This window comes from Pleurodeles waltl, chromosome 1_1, assembly GCF_031143425.1.
Source record: "Pleurodeles waltl isolate 20211129_DDA chromosome 1_1, aPleWal1.hap1.20221129, whole genome shotgun sequence".
Lineage (NCBI taxonomy): Eukaryota > Metazoa > Chordata > Amphibia > Caudata > Salamandridae > Pleurodeles > Pleurodeles waltl.
Window position 1 is genome coordinate 186,719,624 of NC_090436.1, and position 27,786 is coordinate 186,747,409.

Here is a 27,786-nt window from a genome sequence, read left to right on the forward strand (position 1 = left end):
ATAATGTACATTCGACAGCTGAGGATGGGCAAGGTTTGTTTGCCCCCGTCCCCGATAAGATGGTTTCCCAAAAAAAGATTACTTTTCCAAATGCTTTTTAAATATGTTTAAACTCTTGTTTCGTCACTGTTAGTTGTAATCATGCTAGCCTAAATGTGCGTTTGTATTCGCACTCATTTTTAGGTGTACTGGTGTGCATCTTGTTGTATTCAAGTATCAAACTCAAATTATGTAGTTTTATATGCCCTATTTGCACTTTACTTGTCCCCACTTTTTAAGATGGTTCTTTGTATATTGTTGCTCTAACAATGATTGTGTAAATGTATGTTATATTTGTATTTTTTGTATTTCCTATGTGGACCTCCATCGGTGTTCCATAACATAAATAAATGAATGAATGAATGAAAAAATACAAGGGTAACTGGAAGCTTGCAAACCTTGCACAATTTGCACCATGCTGTTCCACCACAAACATGACAGTAAAGGTGCATTTCACAGCACAAGGTTAAAAGAAATTGCATAAAAGAGAGTTCATAAAAAACACTGACAATATTCCAATAACGTGTAATCTGGACAGCAAATCTGTCCAAAGGGGTGTTTCTCCCTCCCCCACCAACACCACTTTAAAAGATGTGTCTAATGGTTCATTTTCTGGCATAAGTTCCCTAAGAAACCGGCTAAAAATATATGCTTTAGAAGCAGCTCACATAACCTTGTTATACAATACAGAATTGTCTCCTATCATTTTTTCAAGCTGTCTAGAGCATCTGCCTTCATTTAGATCTTCCCCATCCTTTTATTGTCCCATCCTTCCCAGTAGGCTTTTCATAAAAATAATAATATCTTTGAAACTCAGGGCCTAGCTCACTAGCACATTTTCAGTGAATGAGGATGATGCATTGAATACAGCTGAAAGTTTATTACATAGCACAAGTGACTCAAAAGAAGTTCATTCTGTGCTGTCAGATATGAATTGGCCGAACAAATGTGCATGCACGATCATTACCATACGCTCTGCTGAGAATCCACTGGGAAGGAGCCAGATGAGGAAATGAAAAGTAAAACATTTCCCTCGGAATATATCAATCTTAAAGGCTCAAAGAGCAGAGCTACCATTACAGTCAGCAAACACATCCTTTCAGTATCTGACAGTATTAATGATAAGGCCATGCAAGCCTATCCGTATATAGGATGGAATTCTCCCATATTAAGTGGCCTCTTGTTCAAAGGAAATTATACCACAATAGTACCCAGTGTCCCAAAGGTATAATGAATTACCCATTCACATATTGCTTTAAAAATATTTTGGATATGCACATAATTTGTCCCCATACTTCACCTTATCAATTTCTCAGAATACACCGATTTGCCTTCAGATGCCAGTTTGAGAATAAATTGTCATTAAATATCTCCTTGCCATTGTCTGAAAATAAGGCCTCCAGTTAGCAGCATATAACTTTTAGTGAGTACACAATTTTTCCTGAAACAATCATTTATCATATTCTGAAAACAGACTCGTTTAGAGTGAAAGTCTGTTCTTCTTGGCCCAAAACATGAGCTAGTTTATTTCTGGACACCTCTACATTCTACCCTGAAATAATAGTTTATAATACGTACACTAAGTTCCCAATATCCCTTTAGCAATTTCATTCACTACTCTCATCTAATGCTACTCGATAAGGAAAGATACAACCTCACAATTACCTTGAGGGCTCAGAGTGCTCAAGATCAGTCTCCAATGGCCAGACGTCTCTGTCACCTATCATGAAACTTCACCAGATAGCACAGATACTTACCATCAAGACTAGTTTAGCCACCATTACAAAAGATGACGATTGTTTCAAGAATGCCCAAAATCACACAGGGTGTAGCACACCACCGTGCTACCAGATACCTGGAACAGCTATAATATGTCAAAAATGCCCATTATCAGGTCAACTATAGGGAGCAGTATGCTAAAAATAGCTACTATAATGACAATTATTTCCTGCACTATGCCTGGCATGGCCAACATGATGCCAGAGATGCTCAACGTCATGCCAGGCACACACAACTATATACTCCTAAGTTACATAAATATGAACACAAAAAATACCCACGGATAGGCTCAAATTAAAAAATCCCTTTACAAGTCAATAGCTAATCCATCCGTAGCCTGGGGTTTCAGAGGCGTGTTAGGGTCAGGGATTGGCGGGCCACACTGCATTGGTGCAGGATCTGCATACAGGATTATGAAATGGGTTTAATATGTACCCACACAGGCCCTACATAGGAGTATCATGAGACAGCGAGCTTCAAGTATGTATTCTGCATTCCCAGCAGCCTCAGCACCTCAGGGTCCACATGGGAGATGCAAAGGGCTGGAATCGGCAAAGAGAGTATTGGGAAGGGCACATGGTTGTTGCGATGCTGTCCTATGTAGTATACAGACACCTTCCCTAATTGGGTCGCGCTGCTGTCTATCAGCCTGCGCCATCTTATATTGCGGACTTGTGGTGATTTTGCCTGTGTTTACAGTGCAGGCATTCATAAACATCTGTGTAGGTAGAAGTATTGTCTCTGGTACACAAATGCACTGTGGATGTGGAAGGTGGGCAGAGGCTCATGAAGAGACAATACTTCCACCTACCAAAAGGTTATGAATGCCTGCACCGTAAGCATAGGCAAAACCACCCCAAGTCCCCAACATCAGATGGTGCAGGCTGATAGCAGCAGCCACCCAATCAGGCAAGGTGGCTGTATACCATGTAGGACAGCATGACCCCTCAGTCCACGCATGGTTGACCAGCTTGTAAAAGGCTTTAACAAGCCTACTAGCTTGAACTCAGATTTGGCTATCAGCTTACTCATAACTGTGGCAACAGTGAAAGTTGTGGTGTTCTGTAATCATCTCTAACCATGTGGCCACAAGGAACCTTTAAAATTTTTTTAAAATAAAATAGAAAGAAAGTAAATATGTGTTGGATAAAGTACCGCCAATCATAAGTTATAGGGCTGTTGCAAACCACTAAGGAGTGCCATGGATATTTAGGAGCGTGAGGCCACACACTTTGTGCCTTTAGAGGGCACGGAATTTCAGGATGAGACTTGCAATATCCTTCCCATGCACATTTGTGACCACCTTATTTCCTTATAATGTATTGCCTGCTGCATCAGCTACTTTCCTGAAGACACTATGTCTCCGTAAATGGCTGCCACCTTCTTGTGCCATTTTTGTTACCTTCAAAAAGTCCTGTAATTTTAGCCACGTCCACTTTGCATGTTGAGATTTTCCTCACTAATTGACCATTTTAAAAGTGAAACCTTCAAGTCACAGAAGGTACTATGTTAGCTAAAAAGCCAGGAGAGGCTTAAGATGTAACAGAAACGTAGAGGCCAATTGATAGCTATGGAGCAACAATTCAGAAGCAAAAATATGAGCACTGACAAAGCATGAAATAGTGCTTTCAGGGACAAACAACAAATAGCTTCTACAAACAAATCTTTCTAATTACTCTCTTTAGCAAAAAATAATCCCGTTCTATATAGAGATTCTTTTTTGGTCGTTGCTTTCCTGGCAATCTTGTTACTTGGCAGACCATTGAAAATTGCCTTCTATTAAAATAAGGCACTTGTGCAGTTTGCTACAATGTGTTTCTGCTGCTAACAGTTCTGTCAGCGTTTCGGCTTTGGTGTACAGGGCTCAGACTCCTCTGTCTGGGCGTGGGATGCTGCACACACCCCGAAAATCAGCCTCTGAGCTCCATAACAGATATATGCTATGATGTCCCTGCTTCATGTGCCTACATTGTGTGTCTATGGGCAGCAACACACCATTTCTCTCACAGATTGTGAAGAAAACTACAGCGATCCCTTTGTTGAACTTGGAGGGTGGGGCTTTCTGACATCACTACCCATTTGTAACAAACTATTACAAGTGAATGATGACGTGATTTTCTCTTTACAGGTGAGTTCACTTGTCAGAACGTGCCTAAAATGAGAAAGTACCAGAGTGGGAGTTTATACACATATTCTGCGATCTCATGTATTACAGCCAATATAGTAGATATTTTTAGGATGAGGAAATTGTAGAAAACACGAGTTATGTTTCAGCTACTTTCCAAGCAACATAAAATTACTGCTGGTGGCTTGTAGTAATAGTCAATAATCAGCCAAATCATGTCAACTGTTTGCAGGAGAAGTGGTCACGTAGTTTTTACTAAACTTCTATGAAGCATAAGGCATTCTTTTAACCTTTGGCGACACTCATCAATGTTCTACTTACCAGACACTAGTAAGGTAAACTTCAACGAAATGTACACACATCAGCACCTTCAGAGTTTATCTGGGTAAAGAGAGCCATGGTTGAGTAGTACAGCACTGATAAAAGCCTCACCTTGCCTTGTCCTTTCATCAACACAATGTTTGAGATGATGGAGGGCTGGGCCAGCCTCCAGGGAGATTCCACCTGAGCTGTGCTCAAAGACCGCGTTGTCTTCTTCACAATATGGTATTCCTGAAAGAAATCATCCAAGGTTATGCAAATAAATGATTATGCTTATCTGACAATAAGGTGCACATTGTGTTGAACTCAACATCGCTTTTGGAAGAGTCCAAGGGGGAGCAGAAGCCACTAGACACCAGGGATGTTTTTTTGTTTGTTTACATTAATAAGGGGAGCGACCCCTTAGGCAAGGGTCGCTCCCCTGGGTGTGCAAATTTATTTTAGGCTGTTTCTGCCCCCCTTGTGGGCAGAAACCACTAGGCACCAGGGATATATATATATATTTTTTTTTAACAGATGGGGAGCAAGGGTCATTCCCCTGGGGGGGCAAATTTATTTTAGGCCATTTCTGCCCACCTTTGGGGCAGATTGGACTACTTTTCTTAGGCCAATCTGCCCCCAAGGGGGGCAGAAACCATTAGACACCAGAGATTTTTTTATTTGCGCCAATTTCACACAAAGGGAGCGACCCCTTAGGCAAGGATCGCTCCCCAGGGGGGCAAATTTATTTTAGGCCATTTCTGCCCCCCTTGGGGCAGATCGGCCTATTTTTGTAAGGCTCATCTGCTCCCCAGGGGGGCAGAAACCCCACCAGACACCAGGGAAGATTTATTTATTTATTTTTTTAAAAGAGGGTGGTGGTATGGCTATAAATGGGGACAAAGTTGGTCTGCCCACCGGTGGGCAGAATGGGCAATTACCCGCGATCCACTCCTCGGGGGGCAGAAAGCCTACTAGATGCCAGGGAATTTAAAAAAAATAAAAAATAGTGGGCTGGTGGCTACCAACCAGTATGGGCCTGGTTATGCCCCCAACCCAACTGAAGCGGGTAACAGTCTTTCAGCTCTCCCCTGCACACTAAAACATGTTATCACACGGCAAGCAAGAGGACACTTGATTATTTTTGGTTTTGGTTTTACATTTGGGCCATGAGAGCTTGTCTAACTCTCAAAATCGTCGCACTTGGAATGGTGAGGGCGGCACTTTTAGGACTTTGGGACACTGCCTTGTAGAAAAATCCACAAGACCTAGACACATCTTAAAACTAAACATCTGGGTGAGTCCAGGGTGGTGTGTTTCACATGCTCCCAGTACCATTTTCTTACCCACAATTCCCTGCAAACCTTAAATTTTGCTGGAAATCACACATTTTCCCCACATTTTTGTGATGGAACCTTCTGGAATCTGCAAGAATCCACAAAATTCCTACCACCCAGCATTGTCGTATCTATACCAATAAAAATTCTGCCCCAATTGTCAGCTTAAAAATGTTTTTTTTCAAACTGCTCTTTTGGATCCGCTTTGGTTCCCCCTCAATTTCAACATGTTTTTGGCTCCTACCTGTCACAGGCACTCGGCCCACCTACACAAATGAGGTATCTTTTTTACAGGGAGACTGAGGGGAACGTTGGGTGGTAGGAAATTTGTCCCGGTGCGGTGATCCCACACAAAAATGTGGGAAAAAGTTGATTTTTTAAAACTAAATTTGAGGTTTGCTGAGGAGTCTGGGTAAGAAAACACTGGGAGGTCCAAGCAAGTCACACCTCCCTGGACTCCCTCGGGTGTCTAGTTTTTAGAAATGTTTGGATTTTGTAGGTTTCCCTATACAGCTGCTGAGCCCAGGACCAAAAATGCAGGTACCCCCTCACCCCTGCAAAAACAGGTAGTTTTGTATTTGATAATTTTGATGTGTCCAGATAGTGTTTTGGGGCATTTCCAGTCGTGGGCACTGGGCCTACCCACACAAGTGAGATACCATTTGTATCAGGAGACCTAGGGGAACGCTGGGTGGAAGGAAATTTGTGGCTCCTCTCAGATTCCAGAACTTTCTGTCACCGAAATGTAAGGAAAAAGTGTTTTTGTGACCAAATTTTGAGGTTTGCTAAGGATTCTGGGTAACAGAACCAGGTGAGATCCGCACAAGTCACCCCCATCCTGGATTCTCCTAGGTGTCTAGTGTTAAAAAAATGCACAGGTTTGGTAGGTTTTCCTAGGTGCCGGCTGAGCTAGAGATCAAAATCCACAGCTAGGTACTTTCCAAAAAACACATCAGTTTTCAATGTAAAAATGTGGTGTGTCCGTGTTGCGTTTCCTGTCACGGGCATTAGGCCTACCCATGCAAGTGAGGTACCATTTGTATCGGGAGACTTGGGGGAACACAGAATAGCAGAACAAATGTTATTGCCCCTTGTTTTCTCTACATTTTTTACTTTCAAATTTAAGACAGTGTGTAAAAAATACGTCTATTTGAGAAATGCCTTGTAATTCACATGCTAGTATGGGCACCCTGGAATTCAGAGATGTGCAAATAACCACTGCTTCTTAACACCTTATCTTGTGCCCATTTTAGAAATACAAAGGTTTCCTTGATACCTATTTTTCACTCTTTATATTTCAGCAAATTAATTGCTGTATACCTGGTACACAATGAAACCCCACTGCAAGGTGCAGCTCATTTATTGGTTCTGGGTACCTAGGATTCTTGATGAACCTACAAGCCCTACATATCCCTGCAAACAGAAGAGTGCAGCAGACATAACGGTAAATTGCTTTAAAAAATCTGACATCACAAGAAAAAGTTACAGAGTAAAACGTGGGGAAACATTTCTGTTTTTTCACCTCAATTTCACTATTTTTCATTTCAGCTGTTATTTTCTGTAGGGAAACCTTGTAGGATCTACACAAATGATCCCTTGCTGAATTCTGAATTTTGTCTACTTTTCAGAAAGGTTTTGCTGTCTGGGATCCAGCATTGGTTTCACACCCATTTCTGTCACTAACTGGAAGGAGGCTAAAAGCACAACATATAGTAACAATGGGGTATGCCCCAGTAAAATGCCAAAATTGTGTTGAAACTGTGTTTCTGAATCAAGTCTGCCTGTTCCTGAAAGGGGGGAAGATGTTTTTTTTAGCACCACAAACCCTTTTGTTGATGTCATTTTCAGGGGGAAAAAACACAAGCCTTCTTCTGCAGCCCTATTTTTCTGAAAAAAACCTCAAGTGTTGCTGTATTTTGGCTAATTTCTTGGTCTCCTTCAAGGGAACCCACAAAGCCTGGGTACCTTTAGATTCCATAGTATGTTGGGAAAAAAAGACGCAAATTTGGCGTGGGTAGCTTATGTGGACAAAAAGTAATGAGGGCCTAAGTGTGAACTGCTTCAAATAGCCAAAAAAAAAGGCCTGGCGCCTGAAGGGGGAAAGGCCTGGCAGCAAAGGGATTAATGAGCCACCAAAGCTCATGGCACACGACCACAAGGTATACGCTCAGCAATCAATCAGTGTTATATGACAGTGTAGCATGGGAAATGCATGCAACTGCACTCATGAGTAACAATGGCAAGAGATGAAATGGAAAACATAATCAATAACTTACATGCACATAGTGGGTGATTGATGAAAACATATGGGAGGGCGCAAGGCAGATGGAAAAAAGAAAAAAATAATAATATTACACAACTGTGGTCACGGGTAAGCGAAGCAACCGAGGATGACATTTAACAAATGCAATCATTGAAAATGGGAAACATGCTCAAGATTGTGCAACAAAGCAAAAAGATTAACAAACTAAACATCTATAACTGACTTCAGGATAAATTAGATCTATCAATGCAGCACCTGGGCGTATTCAGAAATATGCAGCTACGTTAAAAGTGGGTTTTCTCACTCGATCTATTAAACAATTTAGTTTTTCTCATAGTTTTTAATTGCAATTACATTTCATTTAAGCATCCAGGAAAACATCAAGTAATTCTACCCCGTGGCACAGTTTAGAATCGTTCATTTAATTCACGTCTATGCAAAACATCACATGGAATAAGAGATTTCGGATCATGAAATATTTTCACATACCAGGAAGGAGCTCTGTTCCACTGCTGTCTCTTCGCATTGCTCAAAATGATATCTAGCATCTATAGCATACCCAGATTATACATCCGCCTTATTTCCTCCCAGCCCCCGGGCTCTACTCTAGAGATCTTGTGGCTAGTTATCCAATACATTATGAACTTTTCTGATTAGTTCTTGATTCATGTTGGAAGGTGTTAACGGTTGTAGATGATATAAGTAATGGCTGAGTACACTCCAATGTGACAGACAACACTACTCTTGGACCATTCAAGTGTGAAGAATAAAGGATGGTTCCTATCAGCACATCTATTTATAGCATCAAGATTGGTTGCACCCCGATCCTTGGAAGATGAGTCTAGTAAATCGAAATGGGGCAAAGCATGCTGTGAAACTTCAAGAGAGTCAATTCTTCAATTTTCCAACTTCATTTTGATATTTATATGAATTGTAGCTACAGAAAGTCAACATAGTGTCAGGGACGTAGAAAATAAAAACATGCATGGATTACCCAAAACACCAGGAGTAGAGGAAGCAAAATCATAAACCCTTTGACCCGCTAAAGATGTCACAGCTTGACCCAGTCTCTTACCTCCACAGAATCCTATTTGCTGTTCAGTGATTAGGCAGAGTAGATGCTACTCACATTTTACAAAAATGACAAGAGTCCAGATCACTTTCTGTTCTGTGAGCTGCCTTCGTGACCCCTGTGACCATTGAATCAGTGGCAGTACCAGGAATAAGGCAGGGGTTTGAAGATGCTACCCCCAGACCACCTATATCAGAGCACATCCATTTATAGTTAAACATCCTTCCATTTTCTGATAGAGGAGGTTTTTGAAAACTGTGTTACTCTGGAGAATGACCAGAAGGGGTTATTTACCGCAAGGGTACAGCTGATACGCAGGAGCAGGGTGGTCAGTACTAAGAAAGCACATGAAGGCAGTGAGAATAGTGATAGGACAAATGAATGCTAAACATGAGCAAATAATGGCATTATTTTGAATTTCTCGTGGAAGTCAAGATGGCATTTGATGACTTACAATTCAAGTCAACGATTGATTCAAGCATTTGGTGTCAAAGGAGAAAGGGCGCCACCCCCAAAGCAAGCCTTAGGAAAGCAAAGAGCAACAAATAGAGAGGAGAAGAAGATATTAGACCGCAGGATGTTTGAACATTCTGTAAATAAGGAGAGGATCTGCATTTGAATTGCCTATGGAACAAGGCACAAAGCCTTCAAAAGAGCCAATTTCCTGACAGAAAGCCAGCGGAGGCCTGCAAGATGTGAAGGGACGTGGGACCTTTGACACAGACTCTAATGTAGTCTGTCAGCTCATGGTTTAATGAGCTGAAGTCTCGTAGCTATAGGTTATGGCATTCCCAGAGATAATGAGTTAGAACAACCCAGTATACACATGACAGTTCTCTGAATCATGATCCAGTTTCCTGAACGAGCATGGTAGAAGGAGAATGATCGTTCTCATCACTTTTAGGGGAGGAAATCACAAGGAGTTCAATTTACTAACATTTGCCTTGAAGGTAAGATTGATGGTAAAAATGGCTACTACGTTGTGAATGATTTCTACTCTTAGAGGAGGAAGAACAATGTTGGAGAGCCTCCACGCATCTGGGCTGTCTCCAAAGACCATATTTATAGGTGTTCAGGAGGAGAGAATTAACATCCATCCGGGCAAGGATGAATTATTTTAAATGGAAATGGTTACTCATACTGTCTACAGGTATTCAAATGATTACCTGCATATTATCTGTGTGTGCACAGACATTAGGCCAGGGGTAATACTTAACAGAGTCAGCCAAAAAGTTGAAGCCTGCAGTGCCCTGCAGCCCAGAGATTTACTCACCAGAAATGAGTGGGTGTACAGGAAACACTTTGCATTTTTCAGTAATAAAACAATTGCAATTGGATTTTTCAGTAAGAAAACTGACCCAGTTCAGAGGACAGTCCCTCAACCCAGCTTCCCAGAGCTGCTTTTAGATCTAAGAAGTTTAGCACATCAGAGCCACTCTAATCAAAGATACACCTTAAGCCATTAAGTACAGATTTCAGGACTACTTCAGTGCCGTGGGCAGATCTAACACCAATCCTAGACAGGGTCTAGAAGCTCACATTGCTCAAAAAAGGCTCAGATTTGAGAACTTAACCATATATTCAGTGAATGTACATTGAAAGGGAAGTGAAGCTATGGGGCTGCCCTAGGTTTTTTAAGAAAGCAAATCTCTTTAAGAAAGAGAAAACTATACCACTACAGAGTAAGAGGTTGCAAAGCTGGGTACACTGGAGGGCCAGAACCTGCCAAACGTTTATCCTCATCAGGCAGACCCAGAATTGATTGCTTAAATTGGTGAGGCTGATCTTGCTGAGACATACGTGATAATCTTGGTGAGAGCTGATCAGAAAATAAGCCAAATGCTCAACACAACAGCTTTCACATTTTAAGAAGTCTGAAAAATATCCAGAATGGAGGTGATTTTATCATGGAAGTAATAAGACAAAGTGAAGCAGAGTTCCCGGGGTGTGATAAATCAATTCAGGATGCGAAACATGTTCTTTGTCTCACTGTAGGACAAAGAAATGCACGGTTGATAGAAAGAGGCTCTTATTGCTTTCGCCAATTTAAAACCAAAATTATTAAGCATATTGGCTTTTTCAGTTGAGCATATAAGAATGCTTGGATTACTCATCAATAATCGCCATCACCCCAAATCTAGATCCTCCTCGTTACAATCCTTACCACCAGGTGTAAGGCCTTACCCATGACACAGGCACCTCCACACTGCATACTAATAAAGTTCTAATAGGACGCACGTCTTTCCTTTTTGTTTATGCCCATTGTTATATCTATTGGCTTTCAGATTTGTTTCATTCTTCCCAGGAAGCTTTAAACATCTGGTAGCATAAACGTCCAGCAGGTGGGGAGACAGGATTGAGGACTGTTTCAAGGAGGATCCAGAATCGGAGTAATCCAATGCTTATCAAATGAGGCCATTCGGAGCTAATACATTCTTTGCATGCCAAAAATCACACCAAACCTTTAATTCTATTTAAAAAAATTAAAGAAATGCCAATCAGTTACACACATTGGCCATGGGTAGAACACTAATTGGGAAGGCTGCTGCCGGCCTGCAAAAACATCTAAAAGATAATTTTGATCAAAAGTGTAAGGAACACCGTGGTTGAATTCCTGTCAGACATAGAAAAAACCCATGCTTTTGCCCTTGTGGTCGCCATTCCACATATTTATATGCATTAGAAAGAGTGATCTGTGACGTTTATGATGTTTACTTTCTTTGATAAAATTAACAAAAAAAGAATGTCATGAATGACAGGATTCAGTTTCAGCTAAATAGATCAATGAAGCTCACCTTACATCTAAAGTGTGCCAGCTGTCTTCTGGGAAAGTCAGGGCTATATGTAGAATTATTTCTTGTTCTAAACATAAACAAGAACACATTTTAAACTAAGAGCCCAAGCCTGGTCTTAAAATTACTTCTGGGTGGTTACAATATGAGGTGTGGGTCATTAATTACCCAAGCCCCTAATTTTCCTTTACTTTAAGCCAATGCTATTGCCATACAAAATTATACCTTGACTGATAAGTAACTTGTTCATCTGATAGGGAATTCTAGTTGCAGATTCCTTTCCTTTGAATGGATACCCAAGCAATACTATCCCCTGAGGTGGGTCTGAGGGCCAAGATTATACTAGAAATTCCTGCAGGACCAAACGGGCAAAGTAGCTGTCCCTATGGACCTGCCTGTCCAGGCAGTAGTGTTTGCTAAACATGTGTAGAGATGCCCACGTTGCTGCCTGACAGATGTCAAGGACTGGAACTCCACATGCTAATGCAGTGATCACAGCTTTTGCTCAGGTTTAATGAGCACACAAACCTTCAGAGGGTTGCTTTTTGGCAGGTGCGTAGCAGATCTTAATGCACAGTATGACCTATCTTTCAGATGGTCAGCTTCTGCACCGCCTGACCTTTCTTTGTACCCACAAAACCTACAAAGAGTTGATCATCCACCCGGAACTCTTTTGTATGATCAAGGATGAACACCAACGCTCTTTTTGGGTCCAGGCTGTGGAGTGTCTCCTCTTCCTTAGAAGGAGGTGGGGATGCATAAAAAGTAGGCAAAGTGATGGATTGGCCTACATGAAAGGGTGTAAGCACTTTTGGCAAAAAGGAAGCCTTAGTGCAAAGTACCACTTTGTCAGGATCGATATAAAGGTAGAGTGGCTTAGATGACAATACCTGCAGCTCAGTCACCCTGCAGGCAGATTCAATGGCCACAAGAAAAGCTGTTTTCAAAGTGAGAAGCCTGAGAGGACAATTGTGAGAGGCTCAAAAGGAGCGCACATCAGAAATGTTAAAACTATATTCAGATTCCAGTGGGGCAAAATGAGGAAAAAGATGTGCCAGACCTTTGCGCAACCTATACACAATAGGGGACTTAAACAAAGAAGGTTTAACAGGCAACCTCAAAAATTCAGAAATAGCAGACAAATAACCTTTAAGAGTGCCCATAGGAGAGCCCTGCTGGGCCAGGGAAAGGAGCTTGGAGAGAGGGGCAGAAAGGGGGTCAACAGGCTTGTCTGTGCACCATGCCGCAAATGTCTTCCAATGACGGGCATATACCACTTTGGTGGATGTACACCTGGCTGCCAAGATTACTTTACAGACTTTGGGTGGAAGGTCAAAAGTGGTCAACTGCTGCTCAATCTCCATGCAAGAAGACAGAGAGTGAGCAGGTTTGAGTGCAGAACCCTCCCCAGCATCGGAAGATCCTTCTGAAGGGGCAGTCTTATCGAAGGCTCGATGGACATGCGCAGCAGCTCGGGATACCGGACTCCCCAGGCCCAGTCCGGAGCCACAAGGATTAATTGGGCCCACTCATTTGTGATCTTCTTGGGAACTCTGGGTAGAAGTGGCATGGGCAGAAAGGCGTACAGGAGGCCTGAGTTCTAGTCAATAGGAAAAGCATCTCTGAGCGTTTGCCACTTTGAAAACTCCAACATGCAAAACTGCTGCCATAAATGTTCTTTACGGAGGCAAACAGATCTAACCAAGGCTCTTCCCACTGCTTAAAGAGATCTTGTGCCACCTCCGGATGGAGACGCCATTCGTGATCTGCTAGGCATTTTCTGCTGACTTTATCTGCTTTGGAGTTCATAGAGTCTGCCAGATGTTGAACCACCAGTGATATGCCCTGCTGTTCCAGCTACATCCAGAGGCACAGAACCTCTTGTCAAAGGATCCATGACCCCACCCTGCCCTTCTTCTTGCATTATCACATGGTGGTGGTGTTGTCCCTGAACACCTGCACAATCTTTACCTTGAAAGAGGGAAGAAATGCCTTCAATGCTAGACGTATCGCAAGGAGCTCGAACAAGCTGATGCAGAGTCCGGATTCTGCCGGAGACCAGATGCCCCTGGTCTCCACCTCTCCCATATGGCTGCTCCATCCCAGGAGTAACACATCTGTCACTACTGTCAAATATGTTTGGGGAAGGGAGAAGGATCTGCCACTGACCCAATCACAGTTCTTTAACCACCACTTCAGATCTTTTGTAGTTCCCTTCGAGATCTGGACCTTGTTGGAGAGATTCCCCTGATGCTGCGCCCACTGGAACTTCAGGTCCCACTGCAGAGCCCACATATGCCACCTGGCATGTGTCACCAACAGGATGCTGGAGGCCATGAGACCCAGCAACCTAATCATCATTCTCACCAAAATCTAGGATAGAGGCTGAAACATCAGTATCATAAATGAATATCCTGGACTCTCTGCTCAGGAGGATGGGCCCCAAAATGCACTGTGTTCAGAACAGCCCAGATGAAAGGGAGCATCTGAGAGAGAGTCAGGGGTGACTTTGGCATGTTTATAATGAACACCAGTGAATGCAGGAGGTCCTCCTTAGTCTGGAGATGGAAGACAACAGCCTGGGGTGACCCCGTCTTTAAATTAACAGCCAGCCACCGAGATAGTGGAAGACAGGAAACCGTGATCTGAGAAAATGAGCTGCAACCACTGTCATCACCTTGGTTAACACCCGGGAGGCACTGGTAAGTCCAAAAGGGATCACAGTAAACTGAAAATGCATGTGACCTACCATGAACCGCAAGTCAAGTCTGTGGACAGCCAGAACAGGAATGTGAAAATTAGTGTCCTGCAAGTCCAAAACGACTATCCAGTCTCCTGTAACCACGGCAGATAGGGCTCCTTCTTGAGGAAAAGAATAGGAGGCTTCCTCCTCCATAGCCATGGTACGGGGAGAAAGCATGCCAGTATCTGGAGAAGTATCCAGTCCACTGGCCTCACCCAATTCTGTATGCCAGTCCTTAGGAGGCTCTTCCTGGAGCTGGTATTCTAAAGGGTCCAACAACCCCTCTCACTCATCACCATAACCCAGCTGATAAGTAAGGGGTTCAGGATATGACATTGGGAGGAAGGATCCTGCCGACGTCTGAATCGGTATCGTACAATGACCATCTGGCTCTGAATTGGAGTTGGGTATTAGAATGGGGATGGTGCTGCCCATGGGCGGTGCTGGGAGCGGAGACATCTGGAGCAGTGTTGGGGAAGGTGGGAGTAGTACAACGAATGTTGGTCCGGATACAGGAATGGATCCATGGGTGCCCCTTGCTCCTGAGGCACAAACTGCCAGCGAGGAACGCGAAGGGGACTTATCCGACTCTGCAGGGCCCGTAGGAACTCCGGCGTTGTTAGACTGTCCAAAAATAAGGCGCATGGCCTCATAAAACTTTAAGTTGGGCAGGGGTTGCTCCACCTCACAGAAACTCAGGGAGGCGCAGAGTCGGCACAGGCTCTGCAGAGTGAGGCCTAGAATGTCGACGCTCCCTCAGCTCATCAGCCGACAATGAGGAGAATTTTAAGAACGCTCCGACTTCTTCGATTTATTCTTGTGCATCTACTTAGTCAATCGCCCCGAGGACGTGGAGCGGGACGACAATGATGGAGGACTCCGCAACTGATCTCGGGACCTTACTCGTGACTGAAATCGCGACTTGCACAGAGTTGAGCATCGGGCCACCATCAGCTTTAGGGACCTCTCCCATAAAGCCTGCGGATGTATTGCCAGACACTCTAAGCACGAGTTTGGGTTGTGGTCACACTCCAGGCGCCAAAGACACGAGGTGTGGATCCGTCACAGACATCACCCGATGACAGGAACCACATCTTCCTCAAGTACATCCTCAATCCTCCAGGAATTGAAACATTTTGGAAACCTTCAACAAAAAGTCAGAAAAGGACAGTCAAAAAAATGTCTAAGGGGTAGCTCTCTTCAGATCAGTGCTAGCTGGCTTGTAAAGAAAAGAACTGACGTCAGCTCCCTGGGGTGACCCCTGTATAGGAATCGTGATGTCATATCCTGCATGGACAATGCTGACGATTGATGCAGAGCCAATTGACACCACGTAACAGAGCGCAGGGGTACTGCTCATTAAAATTCTCTCAATCGAGTCAGATGCCTGGGGGAAATTCAAAGGGATGGAATCTGCAACTAGATGTCTTTATCAGATTCTAGACCGTAGGCAGAACACCACTTATCAAAATGCCTCCAGCATGAAGCATAAGTAGAAGGTCTGTGAGTTTATTCCCTTGAGCAAATCAAATGTAGGTTTCAACTCCTTATCTTTGCAGCTGTTAGGCAAAGCCTGACTGCCTAGGTAAGAACTGCCAATTGGGAATATTTGTGATACAAGGGCACACACTGGAACCTCTCAAGCCCTTTTCAGTATCTCCATTGAGCTAATATACAGGTAAACTAAAAGGCAGTCTGCTGGATGAAGGGCAGGGCAAGTGATAAAAAATAAATAGTAGGTGTTGTTAGAAATTAATTTTACAGAGTCAATACTCCTCTCAAGTATGCCTTTAGATGTTGTTGGCTTGATAAAGCTCGCCTCATGTCTATTTTGGGGGATGGTCTCTTCTAGGTTCACATCTATTGATGGCTGGTTGGGGGTTCCTGTCAGGCTAAGTCAGCAGAAAGGTAGTCGAGCAGATCAGCAGCATGTCAGGCTTCTTCTTAGCCTTAATGAAATGGGCAGCACTCTGCTCCATTTTCTACTGCTCCATGTTCTATAAGCATCACAGCAGAGTATATGCTAGTCTTTGCCGTTGTTTTGTAATTTAGAGGGGATCCCCATCTTATATTTTCAGTCCTTGCCAGTCGAGTACCAACCTCCTGCTAAAAAGAGTTAGTGCATCTCACAAATTCCAAAGGCTAATGAAATGTGTTAGCAGAGCATTTCCTTCATCATAGGGGATCACGGCAGAGGGTTCTCTTGGTCTTCTCCCAAGCAGTGGGGCCCCGTTGGATACGGACCACCAAGCAGGTACACTGTGCAGGCATTTCCTCGGGCAAGGAGCCCTCTGGGAATAGGCTGTATCTGTGGTTCTTTATGTGCACAGACCTCATCCATCTAGTACACATTAATGTATTCAATAACATGGAGTTTACAATAATCTAAGAGTAATCATAAGAACAGTTGCACCAAAAGTGCTCTCAAATATTTCTTTTTACAAAAACACTCCGATGTTTGCAATCATTATCCTGAATAACCAATATTTATTACCATTTACTGTGATCAACATTCAAACACGAAAAGCTCACATACGCCCCAGGTCACTTGACTTCACTAAGAATGGTCAGGCCACTATGTATCATCACTGTGTGCAGACAACGCACCTGAAAAAACTGTGATTCCTGCCATCAGCCAGGACCTGGCCAAAGCAGCCAGAGGGGCACTACCCCCAACAGACTACTGAGTGGGAGAACAAAGGGGGGTCCTTCCTTTAGAGCATATCAAGTGTGTCCTTGTGGTACACTAGGTCTGAGTCTGATGGAATCAGGGACACATTACATCAGAGATCTAATACATTTTTTCTTAAGAAGAAAAATGCAGAACCTCAGGGCAAGGGAAAAATGCAGAAATGCAAAGATTGGCTACTGGTCAGGGACAGGAGTTCTTACTGTGATTACTTCAAACGGAGCCCCTCAGAAGGTAAAAATGCCTCTTTCTAGACTACCAAAGCCTGGGTCACTCTGTTTTGATGTGAGACCCTCTTCCTTATTTGTCAGATTCAAACAGCTTTTGAATCTCTCATGAACTAGTTAATTTCTTCGAGATTACATTTTGTTAAACAATCAGTGCCTGTAGAAAGACACTATATGAATCTAGGCAGTGGTGGTGGTAATAGTTGCACCAAGTAGGTGCACAGATGTCCTCAATTCTGGCCACAGCCCCTCAAAGTGCATTGTTTAATATTTTTTTCATGATTATGTGTATGAGTGGTGCATTACAGATTATAATACAAGAGATAAGAAAATTTAGCTGAATAAAAAAAAAGATACAACTTTCTAATGAAAAAAGTAATTCAAAGGACTTTTAAGGTGCAATTTCAAAAGTAATAGTGGAGGCGTTAAGTCACTGGCACTTGACCCACTGTTAGCCTAAATATCACCGCGTTTGTTTACCAAGAAGAAATTTAGTTTTGATGGAAACTAAATAAACGAAATGAATAAAATGCTGGAAATGTTTGTAATATGGAAAGGGATACCACACTTTGGGGAATTAGTCTTAAATTGCCAAACACATTGTTCACTTGCACACATCTTTGTGATACACCATGATCACTGTACCACAGAACAAGGGATGAAATTGAGAGCACCTGCAAACAGGAAAGACCACGCATAGGTTGGGACACCACATGGGAAGTTAGGACACTGGTCCATTATAAGACACATGATAATTTGTGAAAGAGGGATCAGAGATTAGCTGACCATAGTTGCATAAAAACTGGCTTGGCTGGCTAGAAACACAGCTTAAAGAGGATGCTCTCTGTGCCCGGAATCAAATGCAAAAGTGATATACCACAGAATTGCTACAGTACCACTCACAATGCTGCCAGTATTCAGAATCCAGGATGAAGGCAGGACGATACGCAGCCCAGATTACAACCAACACATATTTTTTGTAAAATCATGCACTTAGTTTATGAATGATAAAATTAATGTTTCGGGCAAATGAGATGCCACAACAGAAATTAACATAACAAACCTCAGGGAATATATATAGTAGAACTATGTTACCACTGGCGTACTCAGGCTTTCCATTGGACAGTCATCCTTGATTAGACTGCTAAGCGGCAGTAGATCATGCTTCAAGATTTGTCTTATGGCCGAGGGCGGCTCCTCCGATATGGAGGAGGAGTGTCGCCCCCGCCAGCAGCAGCTGCAAAACTCTTACAAGAAAACTAAAACTACTTTTATTATCATTTTCTTGTAAAAGGGGCGGGGCTACGGGCGATGACAGGGACTGAGGTGGAGTGCACATGTATGTTTGGCCGGCCGTCTCAGGTCAGCTAAACACACATGCACACTAGGCTCTCTCCAACCCGGCACTGCATTGCCAGTTTGGAGACAGCAGGCAGAGACTTCCACTCTGCCCCGGAGCACCATGGCTGGGCGCTCCGTCCAATCCTAATGCTGCTTTCATGCTGCCAGAAGCATAAATGCAGTGTTAGGATTGGACGCAGGGCAGGGTGGGAGCCTATGCCTGCAGTGGAGGATAGGAGAGGAGCAGAGCTGATCGGAATGGCGCACAAGGTAAGTTTAAAAAAAACTTTTTTTGTTGTTGTCCCCTCCTCCCGCCACGCACCGCACCACTCCGCCCATTTTCCCTCCCGCGAGCTGCCACTGTTTATGGCACATTTTTCCCATATGGCATGGAACAGAGGAAGACTGAAGAAGTTACAGATGTACGGGATTTTTTTGCTGTTAAAAACATTTTGATACCCAAAGACATGGCTTTCTCCAGTAGTATATAGTCCTCCCGAAAGAACAGAGCCAGCAGGACCAGGACTTATTTTTCATCATCAAACTTGGACCCAGAACAATGTCAGGATCCATGCAAGATCATGGGGATTCTGGCAAAGTAGGAGGGCAGTGCAGCCGAGCTGTAAAAAACAATCACCTAGTCACGGCCAGAGACAGGTCAGATGCGAGATGTGGAGAACTGGTCTTTGGCAGCTGGAGCACCATAGCTGTGGGTGAGCTTCCAAGGGTACAGAGAGAAAGGGGCCTCAGTGAATTAGACAGAATACATCCAATCAGAAAATGGTCAAACACTTCTGGGGCAGTTTAAGTAGAGGCACCCAGAAGAAACAGACACCCCACAGATCTCAAGGGTTTTATGAGTCCCACTGTCGTTAGTGTTGAGGTCACTGCTTGGTGCCCTTGGCACTTTGTCAATCTCCCCTTTCAACAGAAGCAATCCCACTTGAAGCTTCTGCAGAAGTATACCTGACCCATTTTCCTTGCTGCTTCATGCCTCATTGTTTCCAATCCTTATTTGGGGAGAAGGGCTGTGATTCCTCAATACTGGCTGATTCCGGAGTGAGACTCCAGGTACGACATAGGACGTCTCACCTGTTGCTTCTGTGCAGAACTGAATGAAAGTACTGATCTAGGCAATATTAACACTCTATGAATCAATGAAATTATAACCCTAATTTTTCTTCGTAATTGGCATGGTTATTTACATGCATCTCAACACAGAGTGCACCCAACTATTCAAAGTCCTATTAAGCCCCCATAAATCCTCAAAGACGCACAGAGGAAGTCCTCTTCTCCTACCCCGATTTTGTCTCGTGAAAATTACAAACCACCAGTAGCACATTTCCTGGTTTGCTAGATTCCTCAGTAAGGAGGATTGGCAAATTTACATCTGAATTCTTTCCTCAAATCCCTACCACCTAGGGAACACTGCAAAGCACTAGAGCGCGAAAAGCAGGCCACAGAGAAAGGAGGAAGCAAAAGATAAGAACATTGTGATAAAGGGATAACACAGAGAGGAAAAAGAACCTTTAAGAGTGACAGAAAGAAGCAAGAGAGGGAATGCAGACTAAGTATACTTGCCACTGGGTAAGCAAGGAATTCGTAAGTGGGGTTCTACGACAAATCATGCGTCCGTGAACTTATTTTTTATTTACTTATTTATTTTACTAATTAATAGACACTAGATTATTTAAAATGATCATAATGATATACTGACATGATACCTTCACTTTTAGGTTCCTATTTAGACGATATCTGGATTGAAAATATGTCATGTGAAGTGACTCTGCACTTTTAATTTAAGCAATACTCTGTGAAATCGTTATCATAATTGTTATAATCCGTGAAACTGTAAATGTGAATGTTATTGTCCGTCCCCGGTTGTCTAGTGACAAGAGATCAGGGGTTGTATCTTAGACTGCTTGCTTTCCAGAAAGCCTCACAAAATGCAGACTGGAAGCAGTCATGGAAGCATAAGGTGAGCAAATATATGTATTTGGCAGTGTTTAATTCGAGCTGGAAGTCTCCAGTGCTCAGCACCAACAATTAATTGTCAACCTCGGCACCTATGAGTCTGCCACACAGTGGGGCTATTTGTTTAATTTAGAGATGAGCACAATAACAGCTGTTTATTAATTCAATGAACATTTAACATGATTTATACCCGCAGCCCAAGCCATCCTCGTAGCTTTGAGGGCTGGAATAGAGTGAAATGTCAAGCATTTAGGAGTCTGATGGCTAGTAGTTGTGTTGGTACTACCCTTGGTAGCAATGCCAGGGGCAATGGGTGGTAAAAGCTGCAGCGGCCTCCTGGCAAGTTACCTAGCACTATTTCTTTTTTTTTTTGACATGACAAACACATCATGCGTAAGGATGTAAAGTTCTGACATGACAAACACAGCATTAGTAAGGATGTAAAGTGAGCACTGCCCAGTCAAAAGCATGTTTGCAGCTACATGGAAACGAAGGCGGGGGGGGGGGGGGGGGGGGGGGGCTAGCAGATCTATACAAATGAGACCGGATAAGAAAAGCTAGATGCTGAGAAAGTACAAACTTAATCTTCAAACAGATGTTTCTGCATCTGTTATATCAAACATTAATGGCTGCAGTAAACAAAGCCACATTAACAAAATTGCAAAGATGATAAAGTGGAGCTGAAAGGCAAAGTTTTACCAGAGGATTAAAAAGTTTACCGTTCATAGTAATAATTGAAACTGCCACAATAATAGATGGGGTTAGGTACCCCAAACTGTAACCTGCATGGATATTACAAGTCACCAAGGAGTTCTGCGATAATAAAGAGGCATGAGGTCACTGGCCGAGTGCTTCAATAAGATCATGGAATTCCAAGGTCACTTTAAAGTTTAGAGATAGTTTACACCTTATAATGTGCAAATTAAAATGTTACCTGTAGTATGCTGAAAAAGAGTAGTGTAGCCATAGGCATGCAGAGTAGCTGGGGAAGTTTTCATTATGGATGCAGTGTAACCTAACATACAGCTGCCTCGCACTATGGGAGGAGGGCTCAATTATTGTATCATCCCACAACATGCTTAACTGCAGTCTTTAGAGCCACTCTTTCCTTTTTAGGTCGAACGAGCAAGTGCTTTGACCTGCTGTAAGTATTGTGGGCTTTTAGCCACGCCCATCACTTTCACTCGTTCGTGGACTTGCCTTTCAACAATACGGTTTTGTTACTGCTTTGCAGGCTGCCCCTGTTACGTCGATAATTGCATGATTGCCGATACGTTTGACTGAGAGCAAACTTCTTTTTCTTTTTGTGTCTCTCCTTCACATTTATGCTCATGGCAACCGTGGCTCTTTGAGCCAGCTTGCATATGTTTTACTTTTCATTTTTTATTTATGTAGCAAGAAAAGTCCAGTTAGGAATTTACAACACTAATGGCTCTAAATCGAGCAAATGCGAGACCCAGTACATTGCAAATGCTTGTTTATGTCTTGCCTACAGACAGCTGTTACCAGTACATTACAACATCCATACAACACACACATTTTATATCTATATCATTAGCATTTCTAAAGCGCGCTACTCACCCGTGCGGGTCTCACGGCGCTAGGGACAAAGGGGGTGGTTATCGCTGCTCGAACAGCCAGGTCTTTAGGAGTCTCCGGAAAGCGGAGTGGTCCTGGGTGGTCCTGAGGCTGGTGGGGAGGGAGTTCCAGGTCTTGGCCGCCAGGAAGGAGAAAGATCTCCCACCCGCCGTGGAGCGTCGGATGCGAGGGACGCCGGCGAGTGCGAGGCCAGAGGAGCGGAGGGGGCGGGTGGGGACGTAGAAGTTGAGCCGTCTGTTGAGGTATTCCGGTCCCTTGTCGTGGAGGGCTTTGTGTGCGTGGGTGAGAAGTCGGAAGGTGATCCTTTTGCTGACTGGGAGCCAATGCAGGTGTCTCAGGTGTGCGGAGATGTGGCTGTTACGGGGTACGTCGAGGATGAGACGGGCTGAGGCGTTTTGAATGCGTTGCAGGCGATTTTGGAGTTTGGCGGTGGTCCCAGCGTAGAGGGTGTTGCCGTAGTCCAGGCGGCTCGTGACGAGGGCGTGGGTCACGGTTTTTCTGGTGTCGGCGGGGATCCAGCGGAAGATCTTGCGGAGCATGCGGAGGGTGAGGAAGCAGGCAGAGGACACGGCGTTGACTTGCTTGGTCATGGTGAGAAGGGGGTCCAAGATGAAGCCGAGGTTGCGGGCGTGGTCTGCGGGGGTCGGTGCGGTGCCGAGGGCCGTGGGCCACCAGGAGTCGTCCCAGGCGGACGAGGTGTTGCCGAGGATGAGGACTTCAGTTTTTTCAGAGTTCAGCTTTAGGAGGCTGAGCCTCATCCAATCTGCGACGTCCTTCATACCTTCTTGTAGGTTGGTCTTGGCGCTGGCGGGGTCCTTGGTGAGGGAGAGTATAAGTTGGGTGTCGTCGGCGTAGGAGGTGATGATGATGTCGTGCTTGCGTACGATGTTAGCGAGGGGGCTCATGTAGACATTGAAGAGTGTCGGGCTGAGTGATGAGCCTTGAGGTACGCCGCAGATGATCTCAGTGGGTTCTGAGCGAAACGGAGGGAGGTAGACTCTTTGGGAGCGGTTTACGAGGAAGGAGGCGATCCAGTCCAGGGCCTGGTCTTGGATCCCGGTGGAGCGGAGGCGGGTGATTAGGGTGCGGTGACAGACGGTGTCAAAGGCAGCCGAGAGGTCGAGAAGAATGAGGGCGACTGTTTCACCGTTGTCCATCAGGGTTCTGATGTCGTCTGTGACTGAGATGAGGGCGGTTTCAGTGCTGTGGTTGGTTCGGAATCCGGTCTGTGAGGGGTCGAGCAGGTTGTTGTCTTCCAGGAAGGTGGTCAGCTGTTTGTTGACGGTCTTCTCTATTACTTTGGCTGGGAAAGGCAGAAGGGAGATGGGGCGGAAGTTTTTCAGGTCGCTCGGGTCAGCCGTAGGTTTCTTTAGTAGGGCGTTGACTTCGGCGTGTTTCCAGCATTCGGGGAAAGTAGCAGAAGAAAAAGAAGAGTTGATGACGGTCTGGAGGTGCGGGGCGATGATGTTGTCGGCTTTGTTAAAGATGAAGTGCGGGCAGGGGTCCGAAGGGGCGCCGGAGTGGATAGAGTTCATGATGGATTTGGTTTCTTCCGTGCTGATGTGGGTCCAGTTGTTGAGGGTGATGGTCGGGGATGTGGGTTCGGTGGTGTTAGGTTGGGTCTGGTGTCCGAAGCTGTCGTGGAGGTCGCTGATCTTGCGATGGAAGAAAGTGGCGAGGGATTCGCATAGATCCTGTGAGGGCGTGACGGCGTTGGCGTTGGCCCTGGGGTTGGAGAACTCCTTGACGATGCTGAAGAGTTCTCTGCTGTTGTGGCTGTTTTTGTCCAGTCTGTCGGTGAAAAAATTCCTTTTGGCAGTGCGGATCAGGTGGTGGTGTTTGCGGGTAGCGTTCTTGAGGGCGGTCATGTTGTCAGCGGTGCGGTCCTTGCGCCAGGCTTTCTCAAGTGCGCGACAAGTTTTCTTTGATTCTTTGAGGGTGTCAGAGAACCAGAGGGGTTTCTTGGTGGTGTTCTGTCGCTGCGAGCGTTTGAGGGGAGAAAGGTTGTCTGCGCAGTTGGAGATCCAGTTTGTGAGGTTGGGTTGGTTGGCCGCGAGTGCGGCGAAGAGTTGCTCTTCAGGGATCTTGTTCCACTGTCGGCGAGGGATGGGTTGAGTGCGGAGGTGGCGGGTCTCGCGTCGGAATGTGAAGTGGACGCAGCTGTGGTCGGTCCAATGAAGGGCGGAGGCGTGGCTGAAGAAGACGTGTTTGCTGGCGGAGAAGATAGGGTCGAGTGTGTGTCCGGCGATGTGGGTGGCAGTGTTCACCAGTTGTTTGAGGCCGAGGTTGGCGAGGTTGTCGAGCAGGGTGGTGGTGTTGGGGTCGTTGTTTTGTTCCAGATGGAAGTTGAGGTCGCCTAGGAGGATGTAGTCCGGTGAGGCGAGGGCGTGCGGGGAGATGAAGTCGGCGATGGTGTCGCTGAAAGGGGCGCGAGGTCCGGGAGGACGGTAGACGAGGGATCCTCGGAGGGTGGTCCTCGGGTCGGTGCGAATCTGAAAATGCAGGTGTTCAGCGGCAAGAGGGGAGTGTTCAGTGGAGGTGGTGACGCTGATGGAGTCTTTGAAGACGATGGCGATGCCTCCTCCTACTTGGTTGGTGCGGTCTTTCCTGGAGATCTTGTAGCCTTCGGGGATGGCGGTGGCGATGTCTGGAGCAGAGGAGGCGTTCATCCAGGTCTCCGTGATGAAGGCGACGTCCGGTGCTGTGGAGTCTAGGAGGTCCCAGAGTTCAACGGCGTGTTTGTGAACGGAGCGAGCGTTGACTAGGATGCACTTGAGGTGGTTGATGGTGCGTGGGCTTGTGGTCGTAGTTGTTGCGTGGTGGAAGATGCGTTTGCAGGAGTTGCAGGCGAAGGGTCCATGGGTGCGTTTGGGGAGAGCTTGGAAGCAGGTGTTGGAGCGTCCTGGGTTGAGGGCATGGAGGGTGGTGGGGTCATAGCGGATCATCGGGGCTTGGGAGTGCTGGGGACCAGGGGTCATGGCGCTGGGCGCGGGCCAGGCGCGGACGGGCGCAGATGGGCTTGCCTCTGGCGCGCCGGCGGCGCAGTCGCGCAGCGGCCACCATATGAGGTACGAGGGGGGGGAGGGGTCAGCTGGGGGCGAATGGGAGCTGGGGGGCGGGGGCGTGCAGGAGGTCGCGGCGGGAAAGCGCGAGGGAGGGGGGGGGACAGGTAGAGTGAGAAGAGCTGGGGGAGGGGGGTTTAAGGGTGGAGGGGGGAGAGTGTTAGGAGGTTTAGGAGATTAGGGAGAAAGATAGGTGTAGGGTTGTGAAGATAGGGGAGGGGGGGTTGTAGAGGTGGGTGAGGGTGAGAGGTAGAGTGAGGGGATAGGAAGATAGGTAATAGAGGGGGTGGCGGGAGGGGGGGAGAGATAGAGAAATAGGTAGAGAGAAAAGATAGATAGAGAAATCGATAGATAGGGAAAAAGATAGAGAGATAGGAAGATAGGAGGAGGTGGAGAGTGAGGGAGTTGGATAGTGGGATAGAGAGATGGAGAGATAGGTAGATAGGAGGAGTGAGGGAGGTAGAAAGTGAACGGGTTAGATAGGGGAGATAGAGGGGGGGATGCGAGTGGGGGAGGGGGATGAGGCAGGAGCAGGAGGGCAGGCGCGGGGAGAAGAGGACGGAGGAGGCAGAAGAGCCGAAGGCAGAAGACAAGAAGACAAGAAGAAAAGAAGAACAGAAGAAAAGAAGAACAGAAGAAAAGAAGAACAGAAGAGCAGAAGACCGGAAGGACTGAAGACCGGAAGAGCAGAAGACCGGAAGAGCAGAAGACCGGAAGAGCAGAAGACCGGAAGAGCAGAAGACCGGAAGAGCAGAAGACACACAGAAGAACAGAGAGGAGTACAGAAGAACACAGAGGAAGACAGAAGAAGACAGAGGAAGACAGAAGAACAGAGAAGAATACAGAAGAACAGAGAAGAATACAGAAGAACATAGAGGGAGACAGAAGAACACCGAGGAAGACAGAAGAAGACAGAGGAAGACAGAAGAAGACAGAGGAAGACAGAAGAACACAGAGGAACACAGAGGAACACAGAGGAACACAGAAGAACACAGAAGAACACGGAGGGAGATACAAAAAACGAAGAAACAGGGTGCAGAATACCACAGCAGAAGATGAGGAAGAAGAGAAGAGGAGAGAAGACGGGGAGAAGAGGAGTACAGAAGAAGAATACAGACGAGGAGCGAGGAGGAAGAACAGAGAAGAAGGAAAGAGGAAAAGAAGCAGGAGCAGGAGAGAGGGTGAGTAGCGCGGGGCAGAACGAGGGGCTGGGAGGTGGGGGGTACTTACTGTGGGGTGGGTCTCAGGAACTCAGGAACCTGGAGGAGCTGCAGCGGCAGGGGGAGCGACCTACCCTTGGGTACAGAGTGTGGACTTTGGGTCACCACCCAACAACCATTAGTTATTGGCATTTTTAATGAGTTGGTTGGGCTGTTCTTAAGAACATGGCATTTCATGGAAGGTTACATAGTTTTAGAATTATAATTTATATTGACTTTTGTAATAGGACTGGGCTTTAAGTAAGTCCCTCTAGTAACCTCTGTCTCCGTTCACCTTGCCCTCTACTCGCTGTCTCTGTGCCCCATGCAGAAAGTTGCCTCTGCACCATCTAATGCTGCCAGTGCTCTTGTCTTTGCCAGTGCTTGTTGATTTACTCATAAGCACTGTCAAAGCTATTTACATCACGCGGCAATCTAGATTAAAAAAAATCATTCAGCAATGGCTGCTGAACATGCTGCTTTATGAAAAAACATTACAAGATGGTGAGCATGCACGGTGAAAATCTGCTAATGGCTTTTTAGGAAGCAGATAAAGAATTACAGATGGATAACAGTGAATAACAGGCATGTTCTTCACCAAGGGGTTCTGAGGATGTAAAATAGACAACACGAGCAAAGCTTTAACTGGCTGACTGAATAGGTTGGACATTATACTCGCAGTGTGAGGGATGCACAGTGTTTAATGGTTTCTGGGTAAGAATGACCCAACAGAGGGTAACCACATTTGTTACTCACTGTTACTATGTCATAGCAGTGTATAACTAGATTTAGAGTCTGGTGTTTATGGTTGTGGCTTCAGTGAGAGCCATCCATAACAAGAAAAATTGCTTTAAGATGGCTGTAGTGTTTCCACACTCACTCAGCAGCCATCTGCAAAAAAGATTGGCAAAGCAAACTGAGGCAGTTTGTTACATCAGCAGTGGAAGTGGTTACTCAGTAGCTAACATCCATTCCAACCCCTCTAGGCCTTTTTGCAGTGTAGGGGGACTCATCCAAAACCCCGGGTCAGGTGGGAACTGAGCCCATTCAGCAAGAATGGTGGCAGTGGATACAGTCATCCTGTATCAAGCTAGTCCAGGCCTCTGCTAGGGGAGAAAAGTTAACAGAATTAAAAGTTGTTAAAGTATGCCTGCGCATCAAACACTTGAACAGTGTGACTCTTTCGGGGCTCCTTCTTCCCATGGGAAAGGCTACAAAGGTGGAATGACTTGCTTACTGATCCTG

The 27,786-nt window shown here is 45.3% G+C and overlaps 1 protein-coding gene across 5 annotated transcripts in view; it reads right to left on the reverse strand.

The window, feature by feature from the left end:
• PDZD2 (PDZ domain containing 2) overlaps nt 1-27,786 on the reverse strand; it is an 877,375-nt gene that overhangs the window by 218,782 nt on the left and 630,807 nt on the right. For 4 of the 5 annotated variants that reach the window (XM_069220418.1, XM_069220410.1, XM_069220441.1 and 1 more), the window contains exon 8: nt 4,376-4,495. In XM_069220418.1, the coding sequence (XP_069076519.1) occupies nt 4,376-4,495 (120 nt within the window). The remainder of the gene's footprint in view (nt 1-4,375; nt 4,496-27,786) is intronic. The other variant, XM_069220426.1, reaches the window with a different exon arrangement.